The sequence below is a fragment of the Schistocerca nitens genome, chromosome 8 (assembly GCF_023898315.1).
Source record: "Schistocerca nitens isolate TAMUIC-IGC-003100 chromosome 8, iqSchNite1.1, whole genome shotgun sequence".
Taxonomy (NCBI): Eukaryota; Metazoa; Arthropoda; class Insecta; order Orthoptera; family Acrididae; genus Schistocerca; species Schistocerca nitens.
Window position 1 is genome coordinate 172,293,483 of NC_064621.1, and position 25,790 is coordinate 172,319,272.

Consider the following 25,790-nt stretch of genomic DNA (forward strand, 5'->3'; position numbering starts at 1 on the left):
AAATGGTCATCATAATAAAATAAATCAGAGCTCAAACGGAAAGATTTAGGTGTTTCTTTTTCCCAAGCACCATTCGAGAGTGGAAGGGTAGAGAAGTAGTATGAAAATGGTTCGATGAACCATCTGCCAGGCTCTTAAGTGTGAATTGCATGGTAACCATGTAGATGTAGATGAAAAATGGCACCACAACACTGTTGTATAACACGTAACGCAGGATGTCCTTGACGTACTGCTGTGCTGCCACAGTTACCTCAATCACTACTAAGTGTGACCTGAAGTCATAACCGATGGCTCCCCACATCAGAACGGAGTAACACGGCTGCGCCTATCCGAAACACTGGAAGAACGGAACCTCGCCCCAGGTCGCCACCATATCATCGACAACGGGGTCCTAGTGATCCATAGTACTGTGAAACCGCGATTCATCGCTGCCATCATCAGCAGCTCACACTTCCTGGCACCACTGCTGATACAACGTTTGTGTTGTAGTGTTACTGGCAGTCTATACACGGGACGGTAATTCTTTTTTCCAGCTGATGCTAGTCTCCCACCAATGTTGTGGGGAGTCCATTACCCTTTCCCAGACGGCAGCAGTAGATGTGAATTGTATGCAGTGTGCTTCACGATATTTTCTTGAGGTAGTCAGAAGCGCTCGATGCAACCTTTACGAGGAGTGTACCTGCCCTCATGTTTCCATGCAGATCAGCAAAGGGTCACTGTCACATGCGAATGTCCCACAAATCTGGATATTCCACGACTTGATCAGCTGGCGAAATGTAGACTCACAATGATGCCCCTCTCAAATTCTGCCAGGTGCTGATCACCCTGCCTCATGTAAGTACCCACCATCTATGTGTCCTTCACAGTGATTGCACAACACTTGATGTTGTTCATCCACTTTATATAACGTATGGGGCATGCTAACATAACTAAACACTAACAACAGTAATGGACAATTGAGGCAATTTCCCCATCACAGGGAACTGCAGCTCCAATCATTTACATACCCACTGATGCCGTGAACGTTGATGTAGTTACATTGACATCCCACCATGTCTTTTTGGGTATTTCATTGTTTCATCAGGCTATGGACTTAAATAGACTTTATGCACTATGTGATGAAAAGTATCCGGACACCTGGCAGAAAATGACTTACATGGTCGTGGCGCCCTCCATAGGAAATGCTGGAATTCAATATGGTGCTAGCCCGCCATTAGCCTTGATGACATCTTCCACTCTCGCAGGCATACCGGTAACTTCAATCATGTACTGGAACGTTTCTTTGGTAGTGGCAGGCCATTATTCACTGAGTGCTTCACTGAGGAGTGTTATCGATGTAAGTAAGTGAGGCCTGACACAAAGTCGGCGTTCCAAAACATCCCAAAGGTGTTCTATAGGATTCATGTTAGGACTCTGTACAGGCCAGTCCATTACAGGGATGTTATTGTCGTGTAACCTCTCCGCCACAGGCCGTGCACTATGAACAGGCGCTCGATCGTGTTGAAAGATGCAATCGCCATTCCCGAACTGCTCTTCAACAGTGGGAAGAAAGAAGGTGCTCAAAACATCAACATAGGCCTGTGCTGTGACAGTGTCACGCAAAACAAGGGGTTAACGCCCCTCCAAGAAAAACACGGCCACACTGTAACACCACTGCCTCCGAATTTTACTGTTGGCACTATACACGCTGGCAGATGCCGTTCACCCGGCATTCGCCGTACCCACTCCCTGCCATCGGATCGCCACATTGTGTGCCGTGATTCGTCGCTCCACACAACGTTTTTCCACTTTTCAGTCGTCCAATATTTACGCTTCTTACCGTCGTTTGGCATTTACAGGCGTGAGGTGTGACTTATGAACAGGCGCTTGACCATGATATCCAAGTTTCCTCACCTCCCGTCTAACTGTCATAGTACTTACAGTGGATCCTGATGCTGTTCGGAATTCCTGTGGGATCGTCTGGATAGATGTCTGCCTATTACACATTACGATCCTCTTCAACTGTCGGCGGTCTCTGCCCGTCAACAGACGAAATCGGCCTGTACGTTTTTGTACTGTACGCGTCCCTTCACGTTTCCACTTCACTGTCAAATCGGAAACAGTGGACCTAGGGATGTTTAGGAGCGTGGAAATCTCGTGTACAGACGTGTGATACAAGTGACTCCCTGAGCACGTTCCATGTCCGAGTTACGCGGAGCGTCCCATTCTGCTCTCACGATGTCTAATGACTACTGAGGTGGCTGTTATGGAGTACCTGGCAGTAGGTGGCAGCTCAGTACACCTATTATGAAAAACGTATGTTTTTGGGGGTTTCAGGATACTTTTGATACAGGTTGTTTAAAAAATGACCGGTATATTTGAAACGGCAATAAAAACTAAACGAGCAGCGATAGAAATACACCGTTTGTTGCAATATGCTTGGGACAACAGTACATTTTCAGGCAGACAAACTTTCGAAATTGCAGTAGTTACAATTTTCAACAACAGATGGCGCTGCGGTCTGGGAAACTCTGCAGTACGATATTTTCCACATATCCAGCATGCGTAGCAATAATATGGCGTAGTCTCTGAATGAAATTACCCGAAACCTTTGACAACGTGTCTGGCGGAATGGTTTCACATGCAGATGAGATGTACTGTGTGGTGTCACCGCCAGACATCACACTTGCTAGGTGGTAGCTTAAATCGGCCGCGGTCCATTAGTACATGTCGGACCCGCGTGTCGCCACTGTCAGGATCGCAGACCGAGCGCCACCACAAGGCAGGTCTCGAGATACGCACTAGCACTCGCCCCAGTTGTACGACGACGTTGCTAGCGACTACACTGACGAAGCCTTTCTCTCATTTGCCGAGAGACAGATAGAATAGCCTTCAGATAAGTTAATGGCTACGACCTAGCAAGGCGCCATAAGTAACTTCATGTATCTACTGAGTCTCACTTGTATCATCAAGAATGCTGTATACCAAAGGACGATATAAAAGTTAAGTGTTCTAGTAGCTACGTTCTTTTCTTTATCACATTCATTACGTATCCTGTTCCAGACTTAACGCCAGACGGCGTGAGTTGACGCGTGCCCTTTCGGCTACTTGACTGTGGACTGGCTGCCTTAACAGTCCAATACATACTGCTTCAGCTGTTCATTTGTTTCTGGATTCTGGCGGTACACCTGGTCTTTCAAGTGTCCCCACGGAAAGAAGTCACAGGGGTTCATGTCTGGCGAATAGGGAGGCCAATCCACGCTGCCTCCTGTATGTTTCGGATAGCCCAAAGCAATCACACGATCTTCGAAATATTCATTCGGGAAATTAAAGACGTCGGCCGTGCGATGTGTCCGGACACCATCTTGCATAAACCACGAGGTGTTCGCAGTGTCGTCTAAGGCAGTTTGTACCGCCACAAATTCACGAAGAATGTCCAGATAGCGTGATGCAGTAATCGTTTCGGATCTGAAAAATGGGCCAATGATTCCTTTGTAAGAAATGGCGGCCCAGACCAGTACTTTTTGAGGATGCAGGGACGATGGGACTGCAACATGGGGCTTTTCGGTTCCCCATATGCGCCAGTTCTGTTTATTGACGAAGCCGTCCAGGTAAAAATAAGCTTCGTCAGTAAACCAAATGCTGCCCACATGCATATCGCCGTCATCAATCCCGTGCACTATATCGTTAGCGAATGTCTCTCGTGCAGCAATGGTAGCGGCGCTGAGGGGTTGCCGCGTTTGAATTTTGTATGGATAGAGGTGTAAACTCTGGCGCATGAGACGATACGTTGACGTTGGCGTCATTTGAACCGCAGCTGCAACACGGCGAACGGAAACCCGAGGCCGCTGTTGGATCACCTGCTGCACTAGCTGCGCGTTGCCCTCTGTGGTTGCCGTACGCGGTCGCCCTACCTTTCCAGCACGTTCATCCGTCACGTTCACAGTCCGTTGAAATTTTTCAAACAGATCATTTATTGTATCGCTTTTCGGTCCTTTGGTTACATTAAACCTCCGTTGAAAACTTCGTCTTGTTGCAACAACACTGTGTTCTAGGCGGTGCAATTCCAACACCAGAAAAATCCTCTGTTCTAAGGAATAAACCATGTTGTCTACAGCACACTTGCACGTTGTGAACAGCACACGCTTACAGCAGAAAGACGACGTACAGAATGGCGCACCCACAGACTGCGTTGTCTTGTATATCTTTCACATCACTTGCAGCGCCATCTGTTGTTGAAAATTGTAACTACTGTAATTTCGAAAGTTTGTCCGCCTGAAAATGAACTGTTGTCCCAAGCATATTGCAACAAACGGTGTATTTCTATCGCTGCTCGTTTAGTTTTTACTGCAGTTTCAAATATACTGGTCATTTTTGAAACACCCTGTAACATAATATACACTCCTGGAAATTGAAATAAGAACACCGTGAATTCATTGTCCCAGGAAGGGGAAACTTTATTGACACATTCCTGGGGTCAGATACATCACATGATCACACTGACAGAACCACAGGCACATAGACACAGGCAACAGAGCATGCACAATGTCGGCACTAGTACAGTGTATATCCACCTTTGTAGCAATGCAGGCTGCTATTCTCCCATGGAGACGATCGTAGAGATGCTGGATGTAGTCCTGTGGAACGGCTTGCCATGCCATTTCCACCTGGCGCCTCAGTTGGACCAGCGTTCGTGCTGGACGTGCAGACCGCGTGAGACGACGCCCCATCCCTCCCAAACATGCTCAATGGGGGACAGATCCGGAGATCTTGCTGGCCAGGGTAGTTGACTTACACCTTCTAGAGCACGTTGGGTGGCACGGGATACATGCGGACGTGCATTGTCCTGTTGGAACAGCAAGTTCCCTTGCCGGTCTAGGAATGGTAGAACGATGGGTTCGATGACGGTTTGGATGTACCGTGCACTATTCAGTGTCCCCTCGACGATCACCAGTGGTGTACGGCCAGTGTAGGAGATCGCTCCCCACACCATGATGCTGGGTGTTGGCCCTGTGTGCCTCGGTCGTATGCAGTCCTGATTGTGGCGCTCACCTGCACGGCGCCAAACACGCATACGACCATCAATGGCACCAAGGCAGAAGCGACTCTCATCGCTGAAGACGACACGTCTCCATTCGTCCCTCCATTCACGCCTGTCGCGACACCACTGGAGGCGGGCTGCACGATGTTGGGGCGTGAGCGGAAGACGGCCTAACGGTGTGCGGGACCGTAGCCCAGCTTCAGCTGCGGTCCGGTCCCAGGTCGACGGGCACGTGCACCTTCCGCCGACCACTGGCGACAACATCGATGTACTGTGGAGACCTCACGCCCCACGTGTTGAGCAATTCGGCGGTACGTCCACCCGGCCTCCCGCATGCCCACTATACGCCCTCGCTCAAAGTCCGTCAACTGCACATACGGTTCACGTCCACGCTGTCGCGGCATGCTACCAGTGTTAAAGACTGCGATGGAGCTCCGTATGCCACGGCAAACTGGCTGACACTGACGGCGGCGGTGCACAAATGCTGCGCAGCTAGCGCCATTCGACGGCCAACACCGCGGTTCCTGGTGTGTCCGCTGTGCCGTGCGTGTGATCATTGCTTGTACAGCCCTCTCGCAGTGTCCGGAGCAAGTATGGTGGGTCTGACACACCGGTGTCAATGTGTTCTTTTTTCCATTTCCAGGAGTGTATGTTCAGAAGTAACCAGACACTTATTAGTGGACATTAAGACGGGTTGTGTCCACTTATCGGCTTTACGACAGCTTGAACTTTATTGGGGGTACTTTCAATGATGTGTGTGAATGTGTGTGGTAGAATGGCAGCTCATTCTTCCTCGAGAGACGAAACCAGAGAAGGCAGTAACGTTGGACTCTGGAGATTGGACCAAACTCCACATTCTAACTCATTCCAAAGGCTGAGGACAAGACTCGAGGCATGACAAACCATTTTAGGTTTGCCACTGTGCATAAACAACTGCGTCACAGATCCTTCCTTATGACAGGGTGCTTTTTTCGTGCTAAAACTAAACTAAATTCTATCCGAACAGGTATCGAAGGCCCATTGGTACCGACCGACTACCATGTCATTCTCAGCTCGCAGGCGTTACTGGATGCGGATATGAAGGGGCATATGGTCAGCACACCGCTCTCCCGGCCTTTCTCGGTTTCCGCAATCCACATCAAGTCGTTCCTCAACTGGCCTCACAAAGTTAGAGTGCACCCCGCTTGCCAACAGCGTTCGGCGGACCGGACCGTCATCCATCCAACTACGTGCCAAGTACGACAGCGGTTAACTTCTGTGTTATGACGGGAAGCAGTCTTATCATCGCGGCAAGGCCGATTGCGCTTTCTTCGTGCTGATGTAAATAACTGTCGTCTGCGTACTACTGCTCCACTGTACTCAGTGCTGTAAAATATATTAATATCTTTCAGCATTTTGCTTTTTCTTAAGCTAAATAAGGGGACCACGCCCCTACGACGAAAAAAATTTCCACATCGTACCACAACCTCCTCTGTACTTCTCTGTTGGCACTACACATGAGGGCACATAACGTTCTCCAGGCATTCGCCAAACCCAAACCCAAACCCTTCCATCGGACTGTCGCATTGTATAGTGTCATTCATCACTCTAAATCAATCTACAGTCCAGGCCACGCCACTGTTTACACCAAATTGAGTGTTACTTAGCTTGGCTTATGAGGAGCTGCTCGAACTTTGTACCCCATCCTTTTCAACTTCTTCCAGATTGGACTGTTGGTACCACACTGAAACTCTGGACTGATTTCTTCTGCTGATTTTTTGCGGCTTCGTTTCTTACAACCACACTCCGCAATGGTTTATGGTGTCCATGCGTCTGTACGTAGGTCTGCTGATCCTTGTTTAGCTACGGTTGTTCCTTCGCCTTTCCACTTCACAATCATATCGTTAATAGTCGACTTGGGTAGCTTTTGGAGGGTTGAAATAGCATTGATAGACTTGGTATTCTCGTGAGATCCAATGATTAGTCCACATTCGTAGTCTGTTAGCTCTCCTCGCAGAACCATTCTGCTGTTACTGCCTCTATACTGATAACACAATACTACAGCCTCATTTTATACTGGCTGGTAGACCTTTCGTGACAGCTAGTCGTCAATTCCCCATTACATTGTCGTGGCGGATACTTTTGATCATACAGTGTAGCTGTCTGTGGGCCTTTCCATTCTACACTACTTCCTATTACAGCAAGGGAAACGAAATTGACCTCTTTCCGTCCGTTCTCCTAGTCCGAAAGAAATTCCAATAGTTCAAGAACGTATTTATCACCAAATTATTTGTGGTTTTACTCTCGAGATAAACGGGCCAAAGATAACGGATGATCACATCAGAAGTGTTAGCAACTTTTACTGAATTATTGTCACCTAGCCGGCCGGTGTGGCCATGCGCTTCTAGGCGCTTTAGTCTGGAACCGCGTGACCGCTACGGTCGCAGGTTCGAATCCTGCCTCGGGCATGGATGTGTGTGATGTCCTTACATTAGTTCGGTTTAAGTAGTTCTAAGTTCCAGGGGACTGATGACCACAGATGTTAAGTCCTATAGTGCTCAGAGCCATTTGAACCATTGTCACCTAGTCGAAGAAACTAATCCGTCATTTATCAGGAGGGAAGTATTCAAAAGAAAATGACCGAGCCTAGTTTTGAACTATTATTACACAATACCAAAATCGCGTTCCAGCACTGCCTCAGTTCGCTTGGCACAAATACGGTGTTAACAAATATACTAGGTAATCTGTGTCAGAGTAAAAATTTAAGTAATTTTCTCATGAAATGCAGCTGTGTCCTGTAATGTAAATGACACTTTACGAGCATCACAACTTCGCATGTAATCTACAGTATCGACTATATTCTCGATAATTACGTGCACGATTAATGGGTCCAAACAATGCGGTCGGACGGAATGATGCACTGGAATAACGGTGCAATTGTAACTGTGTGGAAGACAAATGAGAGGTCATTAAAGAATACGTCCCACTGTGTTACCCTGTAACCACATTACTGTCAATGTTTCGGCTTACTAGTGCAGTTAAAGATAGAACATCGAAACAATTACCGTAAAATAATTACGCCTATTATAACGTAATGGGTTGTTTTAGCTCTAGATAAACGACACCCACTTCGTATCGAATGCCACGCCATATGACCTAGATTGCCATCATACGTGGGAATATGCAGTTAACAATGACATTTTAGCACACGTGTATGTCCGATATATATGTATGAGCTCTTTTTACAGGTAATGTTTCTTATATATTTTTATACGTATTTAGGAGACTTGAAGATGTTCGTTCGTCTGAAACTGATTGTATATAAATATTCAATAATTTATGGTTCCATGATGTCGTTCTTTAAATATAATTTTTATATACACACAACTGGTTTTATAAGTGTGCAGTTTTAAATTGTACATCTTTTCCACTGTCGTGATGGTCCCTCGACTGATAGATACTGTAGGCTATTGTCCCATATCATACCTACAGGATATTCCTGTTAATATCATATGGTCATCATTCTATTATGTTTTGCAGCTTTCTTTACATTGTCATAAATTGCATCCTTTCAGAAGACAGAAATATCTCAGTACACTCTCTTTTATTCTGTACGTGCATTGATTATTTACGCAGCTGATTCGTTGTTGCTCGCACATACTGACAATACCCATAGAAAAGACAGTTCACCAATAAAATCGCTCTAACGTCAAGTGCTTGTACTTCCACGAACTTCCAGCCATTTTCAGTTGCTGATTCACTGACATGTGGTCACTGGCTTCGTCCTTATATTAGTGTCGTACTGGGTCACTGGCTGGGACTCGTGCTAGTGAATACTGGACGTGCTTTAAAATTAGCTATGGCTGGCTTCCATGCTATACTCAGCTGCAAGCTGTCATATTTATTGAGGACGCAATTAGATACACACTTCTGGTCCTTAAAACTGCGACACCTTCAAGACAGCATGAAAAAAAGTCAAATCGCGTGGAGTGCATTACATGTTCGAATATTGAAATGATTAGCGTTTCAGCTCAGCCACACAGGTTAGGTAAGGATAACACCAACTACACTTCGTTTGTAAGTCAAGTTTACATAGCGGGCTAGTATTTCACAAATTGCATTCAAAGTTGTTAGTCAGTGTATCGTTCGACGAAATTGCTTCTCTCGTTGGTCGGGATCCAACGACTTCCATGCGAATACGGGTCAGTAGATTCAAGAGGCCATACTCGACGCTATGCACTATCTGCACAGCTCCAAGCAACTAGCGCCCGAGAGCACTGACGTATTGTTAACATGGCCGTGTAGGCTTGTACAGCAACGTCCTTACAATGGGGCAGATAAAGGGCTTGTTCTTAGCAAGCCAATTATAGACATGGACAATGCGACAGCGTCTACGCCACCATTTTCAGCACGGCAACCTAGGTCGTGTCTTTCCTTGTGACGGCAGCGTCGAGAGACGTGGAAACAGTGGTGCGTCCAATGACAATATCGGACACAACTATGGCACCATCTCGTTTTCACAGACGAGTCCTGGGTCTGTGTAGAAGATCCGGATGGACTACAGACAACGTAAGTTGTTGTAATTTTGAAGCCTGCAAAATTCCTGTATGAATTGTCGTAACACAAAGCAATTGCACGACATTCATGTTCGCTGGAGATGTTAGGGACAGTAATAAAAGGCAGGATAGAATGCCAGTACGAATATAACGGCCTGTTGCAGAATGGACAGGTGGGCTTCTGCAAAGATAGCGGAACCTATGAAACACTAGCACAGCTTATTACAGATATCCAGCTTCGCCTCGGAAACAAGATGGTTCAAATGGCTCTGAGCACTATGGGACTCAACTGCTGAGGTCATAAGTCCCCTAGAACTTAGAACAACTTAAACCTAACTAACCTAAGGACATCACACACACCCTTGCCCGAGGCAGGATTCGAACCTGCGACCGTAGCAGTCGCGCTCGGAAACAAGAAGTCCCTAATAGCGGTTTACAGGGATATTGAGAATTGTTATAACGCATCTGACCTTTGTTTACTATTTAAGAAGACAGAACTACACAACATACGTCTTGACTACATTGCCAATCTCCTTCATCTACTTAAAAACAGAGAACGTTGTATGAAAATTAGTAACAACAGCGTGGGACGAAGGAGTATGAGTAAGGGCTTCCCTCAGCTCTCTCACCGATACTGTGTAATATCTACACCGTAAATATGCACACCATTTTCGACATCAAAATACTACAATACGTTGATAATTTATGTACGAGGGTAATCCCAAAACTAAGGTCTGCTATTTTTTTATAAATACATAGACCTGTTTATTTCTACAATGGTTTACATCAGTTTACAGCTTGAACATTTAACTATTTTTCGACATAATCATCATTTCCGTCGATGCATTTTTGGAGACGCTGTGGCAGTTTTTGTATGCCCATATCATACCAGCTCGCCCCCATTCTGTTCAGAAAGTTATAAACCTCTTCTTTCACCTCGTTATCCGAGCTTAATTGCTTTCGAGCCAAATGTTCCTTTAACCTAGGGAACAGGTGATAGTTACTGGGCGCCAAGACAGGACAATATGGTGAGTGGATGATTATGTTCCACTGAAATTGTTGCAGGAGAGCAACGGTTTGCCGAGCCATGTGTGGGCGAGCGTTGTCATGGAGAATGTGTACGCCCTTGCTCAGCATTCCTCTTCTCCCTTTCTGAATTGCCCGTTTGAATTTTTTCAGAGTTTCACAGTATCTGTCAACGTTAATTGTGGTCCCAGCGTTTCAGCTCCGACAACGAGATGAAAGAAGAGGTTCATAACTTCCCGAACAGAATGGCGGCGAGCTAGTATGACATGGGCATACAAAAACTGCCACAACGTCTACAAAAATGCATCGACATAAATGGTGATTATGTCAAAAAATAGCTAAATGTTCAAGCTGTAAACTGATGTAAACCATTGTAGAAATAAACAGGTCTATGTACTTACAAAAAAATAGGAGACCTTGCTTTTGGGATTACGCTCGTGTGCAAGCGACAGTTTAGGAGATAGACCGCGTAAAATTGACGCAGAGACGACAGCCATCGGCTAAAGGCTGGAGGAAATCGGACTGACCATTTCGCAGACCAAGTCTGCCGTGAACATTTACACCAGACATTAGGTACAAAACATCCCGCCCATGAGGCTCGGATCATGTATTCCGCCGCTGAAACCAGTGCTGAAGAACCTTGGCCTGTACATCGACTGTAAACTTCGATGGACAGCACTTACATATAAACTTTAATGCGGTAAGAGCAGTGGTAGGTGTAACATGGGGTGCGGACTACTACATATGCATGAACGCGTATCTTGTGGTACTATGGTCGTGTCTACATTATCGAAGTGTATTCTACAGATTGGCGATGGACAGATTACTACAAAAACGTAATACGATACAATAAAAAGCACTTAGAGTACAGGGTGTCCCAGAAATGTTGCTTCAACTTCGACAGTATGCAGAGGGTGTCTTGAGAAACAAACCCAGGATAGGAACCTGTTTCCGGAAACGCCACCCAACGACTCTACAGAGCGTCGAAGTTAATAGCCGCCAGCAGCTGCCACAGTGCCAGCCTGCGAGCAGAAAACGTGATTTTGTACGCTGACGGCCTGTAAGCGGGAACATCTCGCAACACTGTTTGTTATTCAGTGATCTCTGATTGCCACAGTCAGTGGAGAAGATGGATCTAACAGCTGCTTAGACAGGTCTTGCCTCCTATGAATATGATGCTCTGTAGCCTTGATGGATTACAGACTCTGGTTTCCATCTGTAGTTGAGTTTTCTCCTGTGCGCCAAAAAACAATAGAGGTTTCAGGAGGGTCGAGGAGGAATACACACTGTAGACTTCAACTCGTGTCTCAAACCATCGTCTATTGAGGCAACAGACGATCGCATTCATAGCAGGCAAGGCGTTTGACTAACAAACAACATTGAAACACGTTCCGACTATGGCCTGTCAGTACATAAACTCGCGTTTGCTACCGAAGGTGCGGCTGCTGCTGCCGAGCGATTCTCGGCGCTTCAGTCCGGAAACGCGCTGCTGCCTCGGGCATGGATGTGTGAAATGTCCTTAGGTTAGTTAGGTTTAAGTAGTTCTAAGTCTAGGGGACTGATGAGCTCACATGTTAAGTCCCACAGTGTTTAGATCAGGGCTTAACAACTGCCCGGTTTTGAGCGCGAGTACTCGCGTCTGCTCACACACGTGCTCGCGAGCAGGTGCAAGGTCGCGGAGTAGGGAGGGAGGGGAGGGAGGGGAAATGCGCGCGCACGTTTGAATGTGATCTCGCGTTCTTAGCAGATTTAACTAGCCATCTGAATGCTTTGAACATTTTACTACAAGGTAAAGATCTGCTAATTACTCATTTCATAGATCGAATACGAGATTTTAAAATGAAATTGACACTTTGGGTGAGTCAGCTGGAAACAGGAAACCTAGCTCATTTTCCTAAATTATCATCCATGGAAGATGTTCAAAAAGACTGTGAACGTTATTCACATAGTTTAGTTGATCAGCGCTTTCAAGATCTGACAGCTCTAGACAGTGATTTTGATCTGTTCTCTCCATATTCAGCGAATATTTAAGAGATTCGTCCTGAGCTGCAGCAAGAAATTATTGACCTGCCGTGTGACAGAGAATACAGAGACAAATTTCAGAACGAGAAAAATATTTTGGAATTCTACAGACACTTCCCTCAGGATAGATTTCCTCGTTTGCACAAACTGGCGGCTACAATAATATCAATGTTCGGTTCCACGTATGTTTGTGAACAACTGTTCTCTGCAATGAAATGTAACAAGACGCGCCTGAGAAATGCGTTGTCTGATCGAAATTTAAACTGCACGCTGCGCCTAAGATGCACAAGAACAATTACTCCGAACATAGACGCAATTGTAAAGGGCTAAAAGTACAAGATAACCGAGAATCCCACACTTCAGTGACACCTTTTATTGTGTAACAGTTCACAAATTAATGCGAATGTAGAGGCATACGCTAAGCTAATAAAATTATGTGGCATGTGTACATTCTCCTTTATTTGTTTCATTTGTCGCAGTAATAATTCGTGAGTGATATCCCTGCAGGTGGCCGCGGATTTACATTGACTGGCGGCAGCTGTTGTGTGCCCCACGTGACTCTCCCCACTCTCCGCTCTGGTCGGGTAGTGGGGGTAGCGTGCTCGCGCTGCTCCGTGCTCGCGCCTTGCTGCTCGCAGCTTGCTCCACGAGCACGTATGTTGTGAAGCCCTGGTTTAGAGCCATATGAACCATTTTGAACTACCGAAGAAGTGACCTAGTGGCAGGCGCTGGCGCCTGCAACTTCGACGCTCTGAAACGTCGTTGGATGACGTTTCCAGACAAGGGATCATATCCTCAGTTTGTTCCTGAAGACAACCTCTGCAATCCCTCGACGTTCGTCGCCACATTTCTGGGGCACCGTTGTATGTCTTGGTGTCATGAAGTTAACCGAACAAATGTGTCAGTTTTAGAAAGTAACGCACCACCCCTACACTTGCTGCGCACATATTAAGGCATAATTTTCCTAATGAAGAGGGTTCAATTTTCAGAGAACATCGTATTATCTTGCAATTTGAAATTTTCCGCAATATGCTACACGTCTACATGTTTCAAAAAAGTTACATCTGTACTACCGTTGGACTGATGTGAGATCTGAGGCCCCAGTTTCAAATCATGCGGGCTCTAGCTCCGAGCCATACATCCACAGACGAGGATACTCTGCGTACATGGCCTAAAGAACCAGAAACGAACAGAATGCGCTTTCGGATACTTACGCGTAAGCAGGATTTAACCGCAAGTTGCCAAACGAAATGACAATGATGAGGTCCGGAATTACGGACATCGTGGAAGCCCTTAAATACAATTATACGGTACCAGAGGAAAAAGTGGCCATTTTGTTGGACTCTAAATCTGCGGACACTCTCTTTAAATATTTTCATCGAGGATATGAAAACCACCCGTAAGATAATAGCACTGGTAAATCATCTAGATAGGAATGGATGCAGGATATCCACGTACCGGATTAAGGGCAGCAGGTACCTTGAAAATTCGTATGTCTAGGGACATTTTTTCCGTTGATTTGAGCTTTCAGCTATTACGTACACAGACTCTTGTGTTACACTCAGATGTTTCCTGTAGTAATACAGCAAAACATGATTTTTTTCTGGGCATAGAAATACCGAGATCGAATTCCAGAAGTGTCAAGAAAAGGTATGGAAGATATAAAACAGTGAATATCATGAAAAAAAGTGTTAGGTTAGTGTATGACAGTTTTACTATTGGAAAGGGGTTAACGGTACGGAAAATCGTCTTTGCCATTATCAACTTAGCAAGTTTTCCTCCAAAATTCAGAAATAATTTTTTTTGCTGCATACAATGAAAGAAGCTGTGAAAGTACATGATTAGTGCGTAGCAAGAATGGTATGAGAGCTTTGTATGTGAAATAAAACTGCGGATAAGACGGAGACACAAACCACATATTTTTTGGACGAACAAACCGGTGGAATTTCAGATCAGAGTTGCTATGGAAAGTTGTGAGCAAGAAATACCACTGACCAACGTCTATGTCAACTTTATTGGCAACCACAGACTTTGTAATGTGTAAAGAAACATACACCTTCCTAATGGAAGCTAAAAGGGAATTACGGGATAACTCACGTAAATTAAATAACTTTTTGTAATGTCAGTATGTTGTTTCAACTTGCTTTTGCTTTTGCTTTGTATCATCATCGTTAAAGTTCGTTAATATCAATTTTCTTTTGTGCCGATACACGTTGTTTGTCACTATGATTTATTTACGTGGATGACTGTAAGGAGAATACTCAAAGGCCAATAAAATAATAACAAAACATCAGGATATGTCCCCATGTGTGAGGACTCCAATGAGAATGAACACTACCATATTGCATTCCTCACTGTCGCATGGGCCAAGATCTTTGTTGATGGTATGAGGTGCCAGACGGTACACGATATAAACGCATCTGGTTTGCACAAGACCGTAATGTAACAACATGCATTTTATTTCTGATATATTGAGACTGTACTTTATGTTTGATGTTCTGACATTCAGTTCGCTTTATATTTTGACAGAATAACGAAACACATTGACACGGAGCGCAGACGTTTCATGATTTTTTATTGTACGAGGTGTGGCTAGAAAAAAACCGGACTAGTACTGGTGAAACAATAAAACGAATGCAATAAGGCTGAAAGTCGCTCGGCCTGTCACGTGACTCTCGCTCCGCCTACTGCTCGAGTTTCATCTGCCTCCTGCACTCAGTCTGCCCGTGGCGTCTGTTTTAAGTAGTTGACGTTTTGTCTGTGCGTCGGAAAATGTTGAGTGTACAGAAAGAACAGCGTGTTAACATCAAATTTTGTTTCAAACTAGCAAAATCTGCAAGTGAAACGTTTGTAATGTTACAACAAGTGTACGGCGATGATTGTTTATCGCGAACACAAGTGTTTGAGTGGCTTAATCGATTTAAAGATGGCCGCGAAGACACCAGTGATGACGCACTGGCAGACCATTGTCAGCAAAAACTGATGCAAACATTGAAAAAATCGGTAAACTTGTTCGACACTTTCCTTGTCAACTCCTGTTAACTCAGACACTGCTCTGATTGTTAAACGGCGATCTTGTCGAACAAGTTTACCGATTTTTTCAATGTTTGCATCAGTTTTTGCTGACAATGGTCTGCCAGTGCGTCATCACTGGTGTCTTCGCGGCCATCTTTAAATCGTTTAAACCACTCAAACACTTGTGTTCGCGATAAACAATCATCGCCGTACACTTGTTGTAACATTACAAACGTTTCACTTGCAGATTTTCCTAGTTTGAAACAAAATTTGATGTTAACACGCTGTTCTTTCTGTACACTCAACATTTTCCGACGCACAGAGAAAACGTCAACTACTTAAAACAGACGCCACGGGCAGACTGAGTGCAGGAGGCAGATGAAACTCGAGCAGTAGGAGGAGCGAGAGTCACGTGACAGGCCACGTGACTTTCAGCCTTATTGCATTCGTTTTATTGTTTCACCAGTACTAGTCCGGTTTTTTTCTAGCCACACCTCGTATCTACGCTAAGGTGAGGAAAGTCATGGGACTGCTGTATGCATGTATACAGATGACTGTAGAATCGTGTACACAAGATGTAAAAGGTCTGCGCACTGTTGGAGCTGTTATTTGTACTCAGGTGATTCGTGTCAAAAGATTTCCGACGTGATGATGGCCCCACAACGGGAACTGACCGACTTTGAACGCGTAGTGGTAGTTGGATCTAGACGCATGTGACATTCCATTTCGGAAGTCATTCGTAAATTCAATATCCCGAGATCCACGATATCAAGAGTATGCCGAAATACCAAATTTCAGGCATCACTTCCAATCACGGAAGCTCAGTAGCTGACGGCGTTCACTTAACGACCGAGAGCAGTGGCGTACGCATAGAGTTGTCAGTACTGACAAACAAGCAACATTGTTTGAAGTGACCGCTGAAATCAATTAGGACAACAGAATTAATCATAAATTACCCAGTTTCGTAATTTTAGGGGACACTTATAGTTCGACATAATTTGGGCTGACATTTTTAAGTAGATGTTAATTTGTTACTGTGAACTGGAAAACGAGACCATGAACCCCTTTAAGCAGTATCATGATTTTATACCGTTGCCTCTCCAATTTCGCATGTAAAAAGCATTTGTACGTTAATATCAGTTTAATTAACACATAAAAATTCGCGTATTCAGAGGAACAACAAACAAAAATTTGCCTAGGTGGCTTCAGTCTCAGAAAAACAAATGGTTCAAATGGCTCTGAGCACTATGGGACTTAACTTCTGAGGTCATCAGTCCCCTAGAACTTAGGAATATTTAAACCGAACTAACCTAAGGACATCACACACATCCATGCGCGAGGCAGGATTCGAACTTGCGACCGTAGCGGTCGCGCGGTTCCAGACTGTAGCGCCTAGAACCGCTCGGCCACTCCGGCCGGCTCAGGAAAATAGTGAGAGAGAATGCCCTACTTTCACGAGAAAAGTTCTCAACGCACAAGACAGACACCAGTTGACGAGCTACATTTTGTTATCATTTATCCACGAAACTATTAAATTCGGTGGACAGATTGGACATTACAGCTTTTTTAAAGTGAAGAATGTTAGTCCCATAAAAATTTGAAGCTAAGATCAGTTCACCAGGGCACGCAAAGATGCAGTTGTAATACCGATTACTTCAGCTTCATTATTCCATAGGTAATTGCCATGTTCCTTCATAGTCAACAACAGTTACCATCTGAATATGAACGCAATGACGCAGTACACCATGATAGAAAAAAAAGGTGTTATTTTCTACAACGTAGTAACAATAAATAATTTATCCCAGGACAAGAGAGAACAGCATCGTAAGGATAGAAAAGATTGGGAGCAGAGATCTTAAGATATGCACCTCCAGCATATGAGTTCATTGTTTATAGATTACTGATGTTGCGCATTTTTAACCGCTGATTTTCAGAACACCTACAATCGTTCTGTCAGTACAAAAACTGCTATTGAACTAACATTGCTCTCAAAGACTGCACAATTACAGGTAATAGCATACATTTATGTAACATTATGGACCGACTTTCAAATGGTCTTACAATTATATAACAATTAACGTTCGTCTCATGATATTCAAAAGATTGGGTGGTGATCGTTATAAGCAAAGGGATGTCATTTCACATACGAAACTAGGGGAGTCATGACCACGACTAACGCATCCGTTAGGACAGTGCGACGAAATTTGGCGTCAGTGGGCGATGGCAGCAGATGAATGACGTGACTGCCTTTGCTGACAGCACGAAATCGCCTGCAGCGCCTCTCCTGCGCTCGTGACCGCATCGATTGCACGCTAGACGACTGGAAAACCGTGGCCTGATCATGCGGGTCCAGAATTCAGCTGGTAAGCGCTGATGGTAGGGCTCGAATGTGGCGCAGACTCCACGAAGCCATGGACCCAGGTTGTCAACAAGGTTAACACTGTGCAACCTGGTTGTTGATCCATAATAGTGTGGGCTGTGTTTACTTGGAAAGGACAAGGTTCTCATGATCAACTGAAGCTATAATTAAACAGTTATCTTCGGCTATCTGGACACCATTTGCAACCACTAACTGAATTCATGTTCCCAAACAACGATGAAATTTTTATGGATGACAGTGTGCCATGTCACCGGACCATTGGTTTGCGATTGGTTTGGAGAACGTTCTGGATAGTTCGAGCGAATGATTTGGCCACCCAGTTCGCCCGATATGATTTACATCGAACATTTGTGGGACATAATGTAGAGCTTAGTTTGTGCACAATTTCCTACACCGACAACACTTGCGCAATCGTGGATGGCTATAGTGGCAGCAGGGCACAATATTTCTGCAGGAGACTTCAAACGACTTGTTTAATCCACGCCACGTTGAGTTGGTGCGCTACACCAGGCAAAAGAAGTTCCGACACGATATTAGGAGATATCCCAAGACTTTTGTCACCTCACTGTATACTTGCAAATACAAGCCGACATAGCCAGATATGTGTGCACAATGTAGTCAAATGTCACCACTTGTTCAATTGTTGGCTGTTCTTACAAACACTGACACAATGAAAGGCTAATATGAAACTTCCTGGCAGATTAAAACTGTGTGCCCGACCGAGACTCGAACTCGGGACCTTTGCCTTTCGCGGGCAAGTGCTCTACCATCTGAGCTACCGAAGCACGACTCAGCTGTGAGTACCGGGCGTGAGTCGTGCTTCGGTAGCTCAGATGGTAGAGCACTTGCCCGCGAAAGGCAAAGGTCCCGAGTTCGAGTCTCGGTCGGGCACACAGTTTTAATCTGCCAGGAAGTTTCATATCAGCGCACACTCCGCTGCAGAGTGAAAATCTCATTCTAAAGGCTAATATGTTTCCATTTTTCGTGGAGCATGGTGCATAACCGTTGTCTTACTTTTGCGCAGACTGACGTTGCACACAAGCTTGTCATTGATATTATAAGAGATTTAGATCGTGTCACTGACAGCCAAGCCCAGAAAAATCATCTTAATTTCGTGCCACGATGGGACAGTCGTTGTTTTGTGGACAGAAGCACTTTCATGCTGATATCGTAGAGCTCCAGTTCGAAATTATTCCCTCATGGAATGGAAGCATGGTATGTTTATATCCTCTTATAAACATATGCATATTTCTGTCCAAAATTAACTATTGGAACACACACAAATGAAGCAATTCAAATCCGTCACAAAACTCCATCGAATATCATTTTCATCGCGGAACACTCTGGTAAATACTGTTCGCCAGGAATTCCGGCGCAGAAGAAATATTGGTTACTGTCAAGACTGTGATGAGTATTCTTATTTCTAAAATGCACTGTGTTGCAAGAAATCACGGCTCTCAACTGCATGCAGTCATTCCGAGTATCACGCCAGATTTTTGCACCCAGTGGTTTGAAAATTAGACGCATCAATCAAATGAAAGCGTCAGTACCGTTTGAGAAGAAAGGTGTTTTAAATTATTCAGTGGTCTATCATTCTGGTTCCCTCTGAAGTCTTAATATAATGTTGGTAAAATTGATCTACAACTTCTCTAAATAGTATTCGTACAAAATTACAGATAATAGGGACAAAAAGAACTGTAAAGCAACAAATTAAATAACAAAATTTGTAGCTAATTAATTTTCAGAAATGGAATTGTAATATTATTTCTTCATCAGTTTCCTGTAAACGAAAAAACTTTTTAATTAGCTAACAGGAATCAGTATCAAAATAAATTAAAACATTTGAACTGCCAAGACACACTCTCAAACATGCGAGGGTTGTAAATGAACAGGAAGCGGCCACAGTGAGTTTCCATCGGATCAGCGGAGAGGTCAGACTGAGAACCTGTGAGGAAATCCCGTTAACCGACGTACATGCAAATAGCATTAGCGTTCTACGAATTTTTGTTTCACTGTATAGGCTCGCAGCTAGTTTTCCTGCAACTGTATGTACGAATCGCGGCAGACTAAATCCTGATGATACACACATTTGTTCCAAGTATTAATTACACCGTTTTTTCCATGCCTCACAGCAGAAAATGGGCATTCCTCATTACAAGGGTTGATTTTAATCCATTAAGACAACCCTGTTTTATTTATTTTCAATGAAAGACTTACAGGAAGTAGAATTTTAATACGAGATCTCCTCTACTAATTAAACATGATTATTCACAAGAAAAACTTTCACAGGAAACAGCGTCGATGATAAGGTAAGTAATTAGGAAAATACTGTGTTAGAGAATTGAAAGTCCAGGTTGTATTTATTTTCCTCTAAAAACGAAACATTGATGTCATAAAAAGACAAATTAGGACAACAGAATTAATAATAAATTACCCAGTTTGGTAGTTTTAGGGGACATTTATAGTTCGACATAATTTGCGCTTACATTTTTAAGTACATGTTAATTTGTTACTGTGAACTGGAAAACGAGACCATGAAACCCTTTAAGCAGTATCATGATTGTCTACCGTTTCCTCTCAAATTTCGCAGGTAAAAAGCATTTGTACGTTAATATCAGATTAATTAATACATAAAAATTTGCATATTTAGAGGGACAACAAACAAAAATTCGCCTAGTGGCTTCAGTCTCAGGAAAACAGTGAGAGAAAATGCCCTGTTTTCACGACAAAAGTTCTCAACACACAAGACTGACACCGGTTGACGAGCAACATATTGTTAGCATTCATGCACGAAACTATTTTTTCGGTGGACATATTTGACATTACAGCTTTTTAAAGTCAAGAATGTTAGTCCCATAAAAATTATAATTTAAGATCAGTTCACCAGAGCACACAAAGAAGCACTTGTAATACCGATTACTTCAGCTTCATTATTTCACAGGTAACCATCTTGTTCCTTCATAGTCAACGACAGTCACGATCTGATCTTGAACGCAATGACACAGTACATCATGATAGAAAAAAGTATAATTTTCTGCAGCGTAGTAGAAACAAATAATTTATCTCAAGACAAGAGAGAACAGCATCGCAAGGGTAGAAAAGAATGGGAGCAGAAATGCTATGATCCGCACCTCCGGCATATCAGTTCATTATTTACAGATTACTAATGTTGCACATTTTTAACCGCTGGTTTTCAGAACACCTACAATCATTCTATCAGTACAACAACTGCTATTATGCTATAGCATTGCCCTCAAACACTGTGCAATTACAGGTAATAGGATACATTTATGTAACATTATTGATCAACTTCATATTAAATAACACTTTCAAATGGTATTATAGTTGTATAGCAATAAACGTGCGACTCATGACATTCAAAACATCGGGCGGTTGTCGTCATAAGCAAAGGGATGTCATTTCACATCTGAAAGTAGGTGAGTCATGACCACGCATAATCAACTGCGTTATTGCTCCGTAGTGGTGGTGTCAGAAAACACAAAATTCCACGAAAAAGTACAGGGCGTAAGTCCATTCGTCTGAAAGCGTACTAAAAAGGTGTGGTTGATTCTTTGCTGCCATGGCTATTGTATTTTTGAATGTCCTATGAGAGGAATTTGTTTGATGTCAAGAGCGCTTTACAATCCGACTGTTGTGTGACACACGTTTATGTTTTTGCACACGTAGAAACCACTTGAAAATCGGTCTACACGTGGAGTCCGCCAACAGATTCATATAAATAAGCATTATTCTCAGTAATTGTACAGTCTTTGAGGAGCAAAGTTGTCATCCAAAAACAAGTAGTCGAAGACTGTATTACCAAATCTGAAAAAATAAATGGAATCTTAATTTGTTGATACAATACCTAATCTACTTGCACAGTCGATATCGCTCATCGGGAAACTACTGGCCACCAGTTATAGCATGGAAGTAAGTTTCCCCAGAACATTACTTTTTCTTTAATTGGATTTGCTTTAATCAATCATACGAGCGGCGTATCTTCTAATATGCATGCCACAAACCTTATATTTACTTTATTACCTTGTCTAAATTGAACACGCATTATTTAATACGTCTATTGACCACTGATATCACATTACCGCATATAGTATTCTAATGGTTTATACTACATTCTGTTTCACATATTGGACGCACATTCACACACTGACACGCACACACACACACACACACACACACACACACACACACACACACACACACACACACAAATTCATTTGAAGCTAATGTTGTCGGCATCACACCAGTTATTAACACAGGATTACGGCTAATGGACCTGACCCATAAAGCCTTCCAAAACAATACTTACATGCAGTGGCGTTCATATCTGTGGATGCCGTGGGCGGTAATAGTTAGCTGCTCATAAGTATAAAACTACCGAGTATTAAACAAAGTTTCACACATCAAGAACTATTTTGACGCATAACATACGTAAACCAGTTGTTCAGAATCTGGCACAATTCATATAGTGTAGTTCAGCTGTCATCCTGAATTTGTTTCTTTTCGAACCTTGATCTCTTAAGAAGATAAGGAGCGACAGATAGAGAGAGAGAAAAAAAGGGAAGAAATATCGACAAGTTTCTTCGCGGGGCGTATAGTGTCTCATAAATGTGCGCTGCCATCTGCACGCAACGTGAGTAATGTGGTAATAACAATGCCTCACAACCGTTTCGAACATTCGGTTGACTACGGTGGACATAAAGGGTTCATTAACTAAATTTGATTTAGTAAACATATCTGAAACGTAATGATAAAGCTTTCTGGGCAGTAGACGTACCTGAGCCGATGCAATAATCCAGCTAACGACGACCAGCATCACGGAGGGACTCTGCGCTGTAACGAACTAAGGGATCGTTACCTAGCAACTGCACACTGCTTGTTGTAACAAAAGAATATCGTTATTCTCGCTAGCCGCCGGATGGACAATTGCACCACGTCCTTCGGAAGATATGACTGAGCAATTCGCCAACTTCTGTCGTGGGTATACCATTTCACAACAATGTTCATAAGATTTAAAAAATGTGACTGTTATTACGGTATCGTTAACTCTCGCTTTAAAATTTTATGCAGGAAAATTCCTAAAAAACTTCGTCTTTCTTTCCAGACCAGTAGATCGAACCGGAACCAACTAATTTCTTGGCATACGTTGCCATACCGATGAGAAATTTGGGTGCGCTGCAAAGAGGAATTCATCATAGGAGAAAGAGCTTCTTAACATACTGCTTGCACTAAAATGAAAATATTTCGGATTTACTTACTACCAAAAGGTTTCTGTACTTAAACTGGGAAATTATTATATCGCCGTGTATTGATAACACCGTTAAACGTATGTAGAGCGGAGTAGGGTGTCCGCAAGGTACTGGCTGTACTCATGTGGAGACTGCAAGTGATTTAAATACACTACTGGCCATTAAAATTGCTACACCACGAAGATGACGTGCTACAGACGTGAAATTTAACCGACAGGAAGAAGATTCTGTGATATGCAAATGATTAGCTTTTCAGGGCATTCACACAACCTTGGCGCCGGTGGCGACACCTACAACGTGCTGACATGAGGAAAGTTTCCAACCGATTTCTCATACACGAACAGCAGTTGCCGGCCGCGGTGGTCTAGCGGTTCTGGCGCTGCAGTCCGGAACCGCGGGACTGCTACGGTCGCAGGTTCGAATCCTGCCTCGGGCATGGGTGTGTGTGATGTCCTTAGGTTAGTTAGGTTTAAGTAGTTCTAAGTTCTAGGGGACTTATGACCTAAGATGTTGAGTCCCATAGTGCTCAGAGCCATTTGAACCATTTGAACGAACAGCAGTTGACAGGCGTTGCCTGGTGAAACGTTGTTGTGATGCCTCGTGTAAGGAGGAGAAATGCGTACCATCACGTATCCGACTTGGATTGTAGCCTATCGCGATTGCGGTTTATCGTATCGCGACACTGTTGCTCGCGTTGGTCGAGATCCAATAACTGTTAGCAGAATATGAAATCGGTGGGTTCACGAGGGTAATACGGAATGCCGTGCTGGATCCCAACGACCTCGTATCACTAGCAGTCGAGATGACAGTCGTCTTATCTGCATGGCTGTAACGACAGCTAAACAAAGACCTGGCAGACATCATAAGCGCTGATAGACAGGAACTGCCCGGCAATGCAGAGAGTGATGGTATTTTTTTGGAAATTTGTGCTAAGGTCTTATGGGACCAAACTGCTGAGGTCATCGGTCCCTAAGATTACACACTACTTGATCTAACTTTAACTAACTTACACTAAGAACGAGACATACACCCATGACCGAGAGAGTGATGGTAAAAAAGCGCATGGAATCAGCGTAAGGGATCACTTGCGAGTACCGAAGTGCTACCAGACTTCCAGCTAGCAAAATGTTTGTGCATAGGGAGTTAAAAAAAGAATGTGGTATAATGACAAAGCCGCTCCACATAAGTTACAAAATTGTGTAGTAATTCAAAATGGTTCAAATGGCTCTGAGCACTATGGGACTTAACATATGAGGTCATCAGTCCCCCAGAACTCAGAACTGCCTAAACCTAACTAACCTAAGGACATCACACACATCCATGCCCGAGGCAGGATTCGAACCTGCGACGGTAGCTGTCGCGAGGTTCCGGACTGAAGCGCCTAGAACCGCACGGCCACCGTGGCCGGCTGTGTAGTAATCAAAAGACAATGGATGACTGTAAACAAGTGATATGAGTACCCTGTGACATCTCGATGGAGAAGTTTTAGTTTGGAAAATTCCTTGAGAACGTTATCTGTCATCACTTGAGGCGCCAAGAGTTACGTGCGGAGGAGAAAGTGTTACGGCAAGGGGGTGTGTTCCATCGTTATGGTGTGGTTCCCTTCTTGCGCTGTAGAAAACGCTAAATGCGAAAGGACACGCTGACTGTTTAGAGCACTGTGTACTCCATTCAGCAGCAGAACAGTGCAGAGTCGGTGACTGTTTGTTTCAACATGACAATGCCCCGTCATAAGGCAGTATCTTTGAGGCAATGATCTGTGGAGATTAATATTCCTAAATTGGGCTAACCTACCCAGAGTCCTGATCTAAACCTTTACGAGCAGTTACAACGTCGACATCGCGTCCTGTATCAGTACCTTCTCCGATTTTGTATCTTGAGAAAGACTGAGCTGCCGTATCTCCACAGACGTTCGGACAACCCGCTGAAAGTGTTCCCAGCTGAGTTAGATCCTACACAAACGCGAAGGGTGGATACACCCCACACTGTTGTCCACTAACAGGTGTCTAGACACTTCTGAAGAGGCAGTGTATTTCGCGGCTTTACATCAGCAGTGACGATCATAATTCTTCCGCAGAGGGACACCCGCACGCGGCCAGACCTGCCCAAGCTGGACCTGCACGTGCTGCCTGTGTACGCGGCGGGCGTCACCGGCAGGGGTGTCCGCGTTGTCGTGCTGGACGACGGCGTGGAGAGGACGCACGACGACCTGCGCGACAACTACGTGAGTACCCCAACCCCATCTGCTGCCTGCACGCCTGCTGCTGGTGTTGCGCTGCAACGTACACACCGCGTTCTGTGAGTAAAGTAGCTCAGTAATCTAACTGTCTTACGGTGGATGTACGAGTATAACAGACGAAGCCATCGATCACAAATATTCAAACTTAATTCTGTTTAATCTTTCATTTTGATCCCTTCGGCTCCCGCATTACGTCTAATACTTTTCTTACATTAGTTACCTCTATGTTGAGCGAGATGACATAGCAAAATTATTGTCTTCCTTTGACAAGAATGTTGCGTATTCG

The 25,790-nt window shown here is 44.1% G+C and overlaps 1 protein-coding gene across 2 annotated transcripts in view; it reads left to right on the forward strand.

The window, feature by feature from the left end:
- Positions 1-25,790, forward strand: part of LOC126199013 (neuroendocrine convertase 1-like) — a 522,936-nt gene that overhangs the window by 338,687 nt on the left and 158,459 nt on the right. For both annotated transcript variants that reach the window (XM_049935697.1, XM_049935696.1), the window contains exon 5: positions 25,343-25,489. In XM_049935697.1, the coding sequence (XP_049791654.1) occupies positions 25,343-25,489 (147 nt within the window). The remainder of the gene's footprint in view (positions 1-25,342; positions 25,490-25,790) is intronic.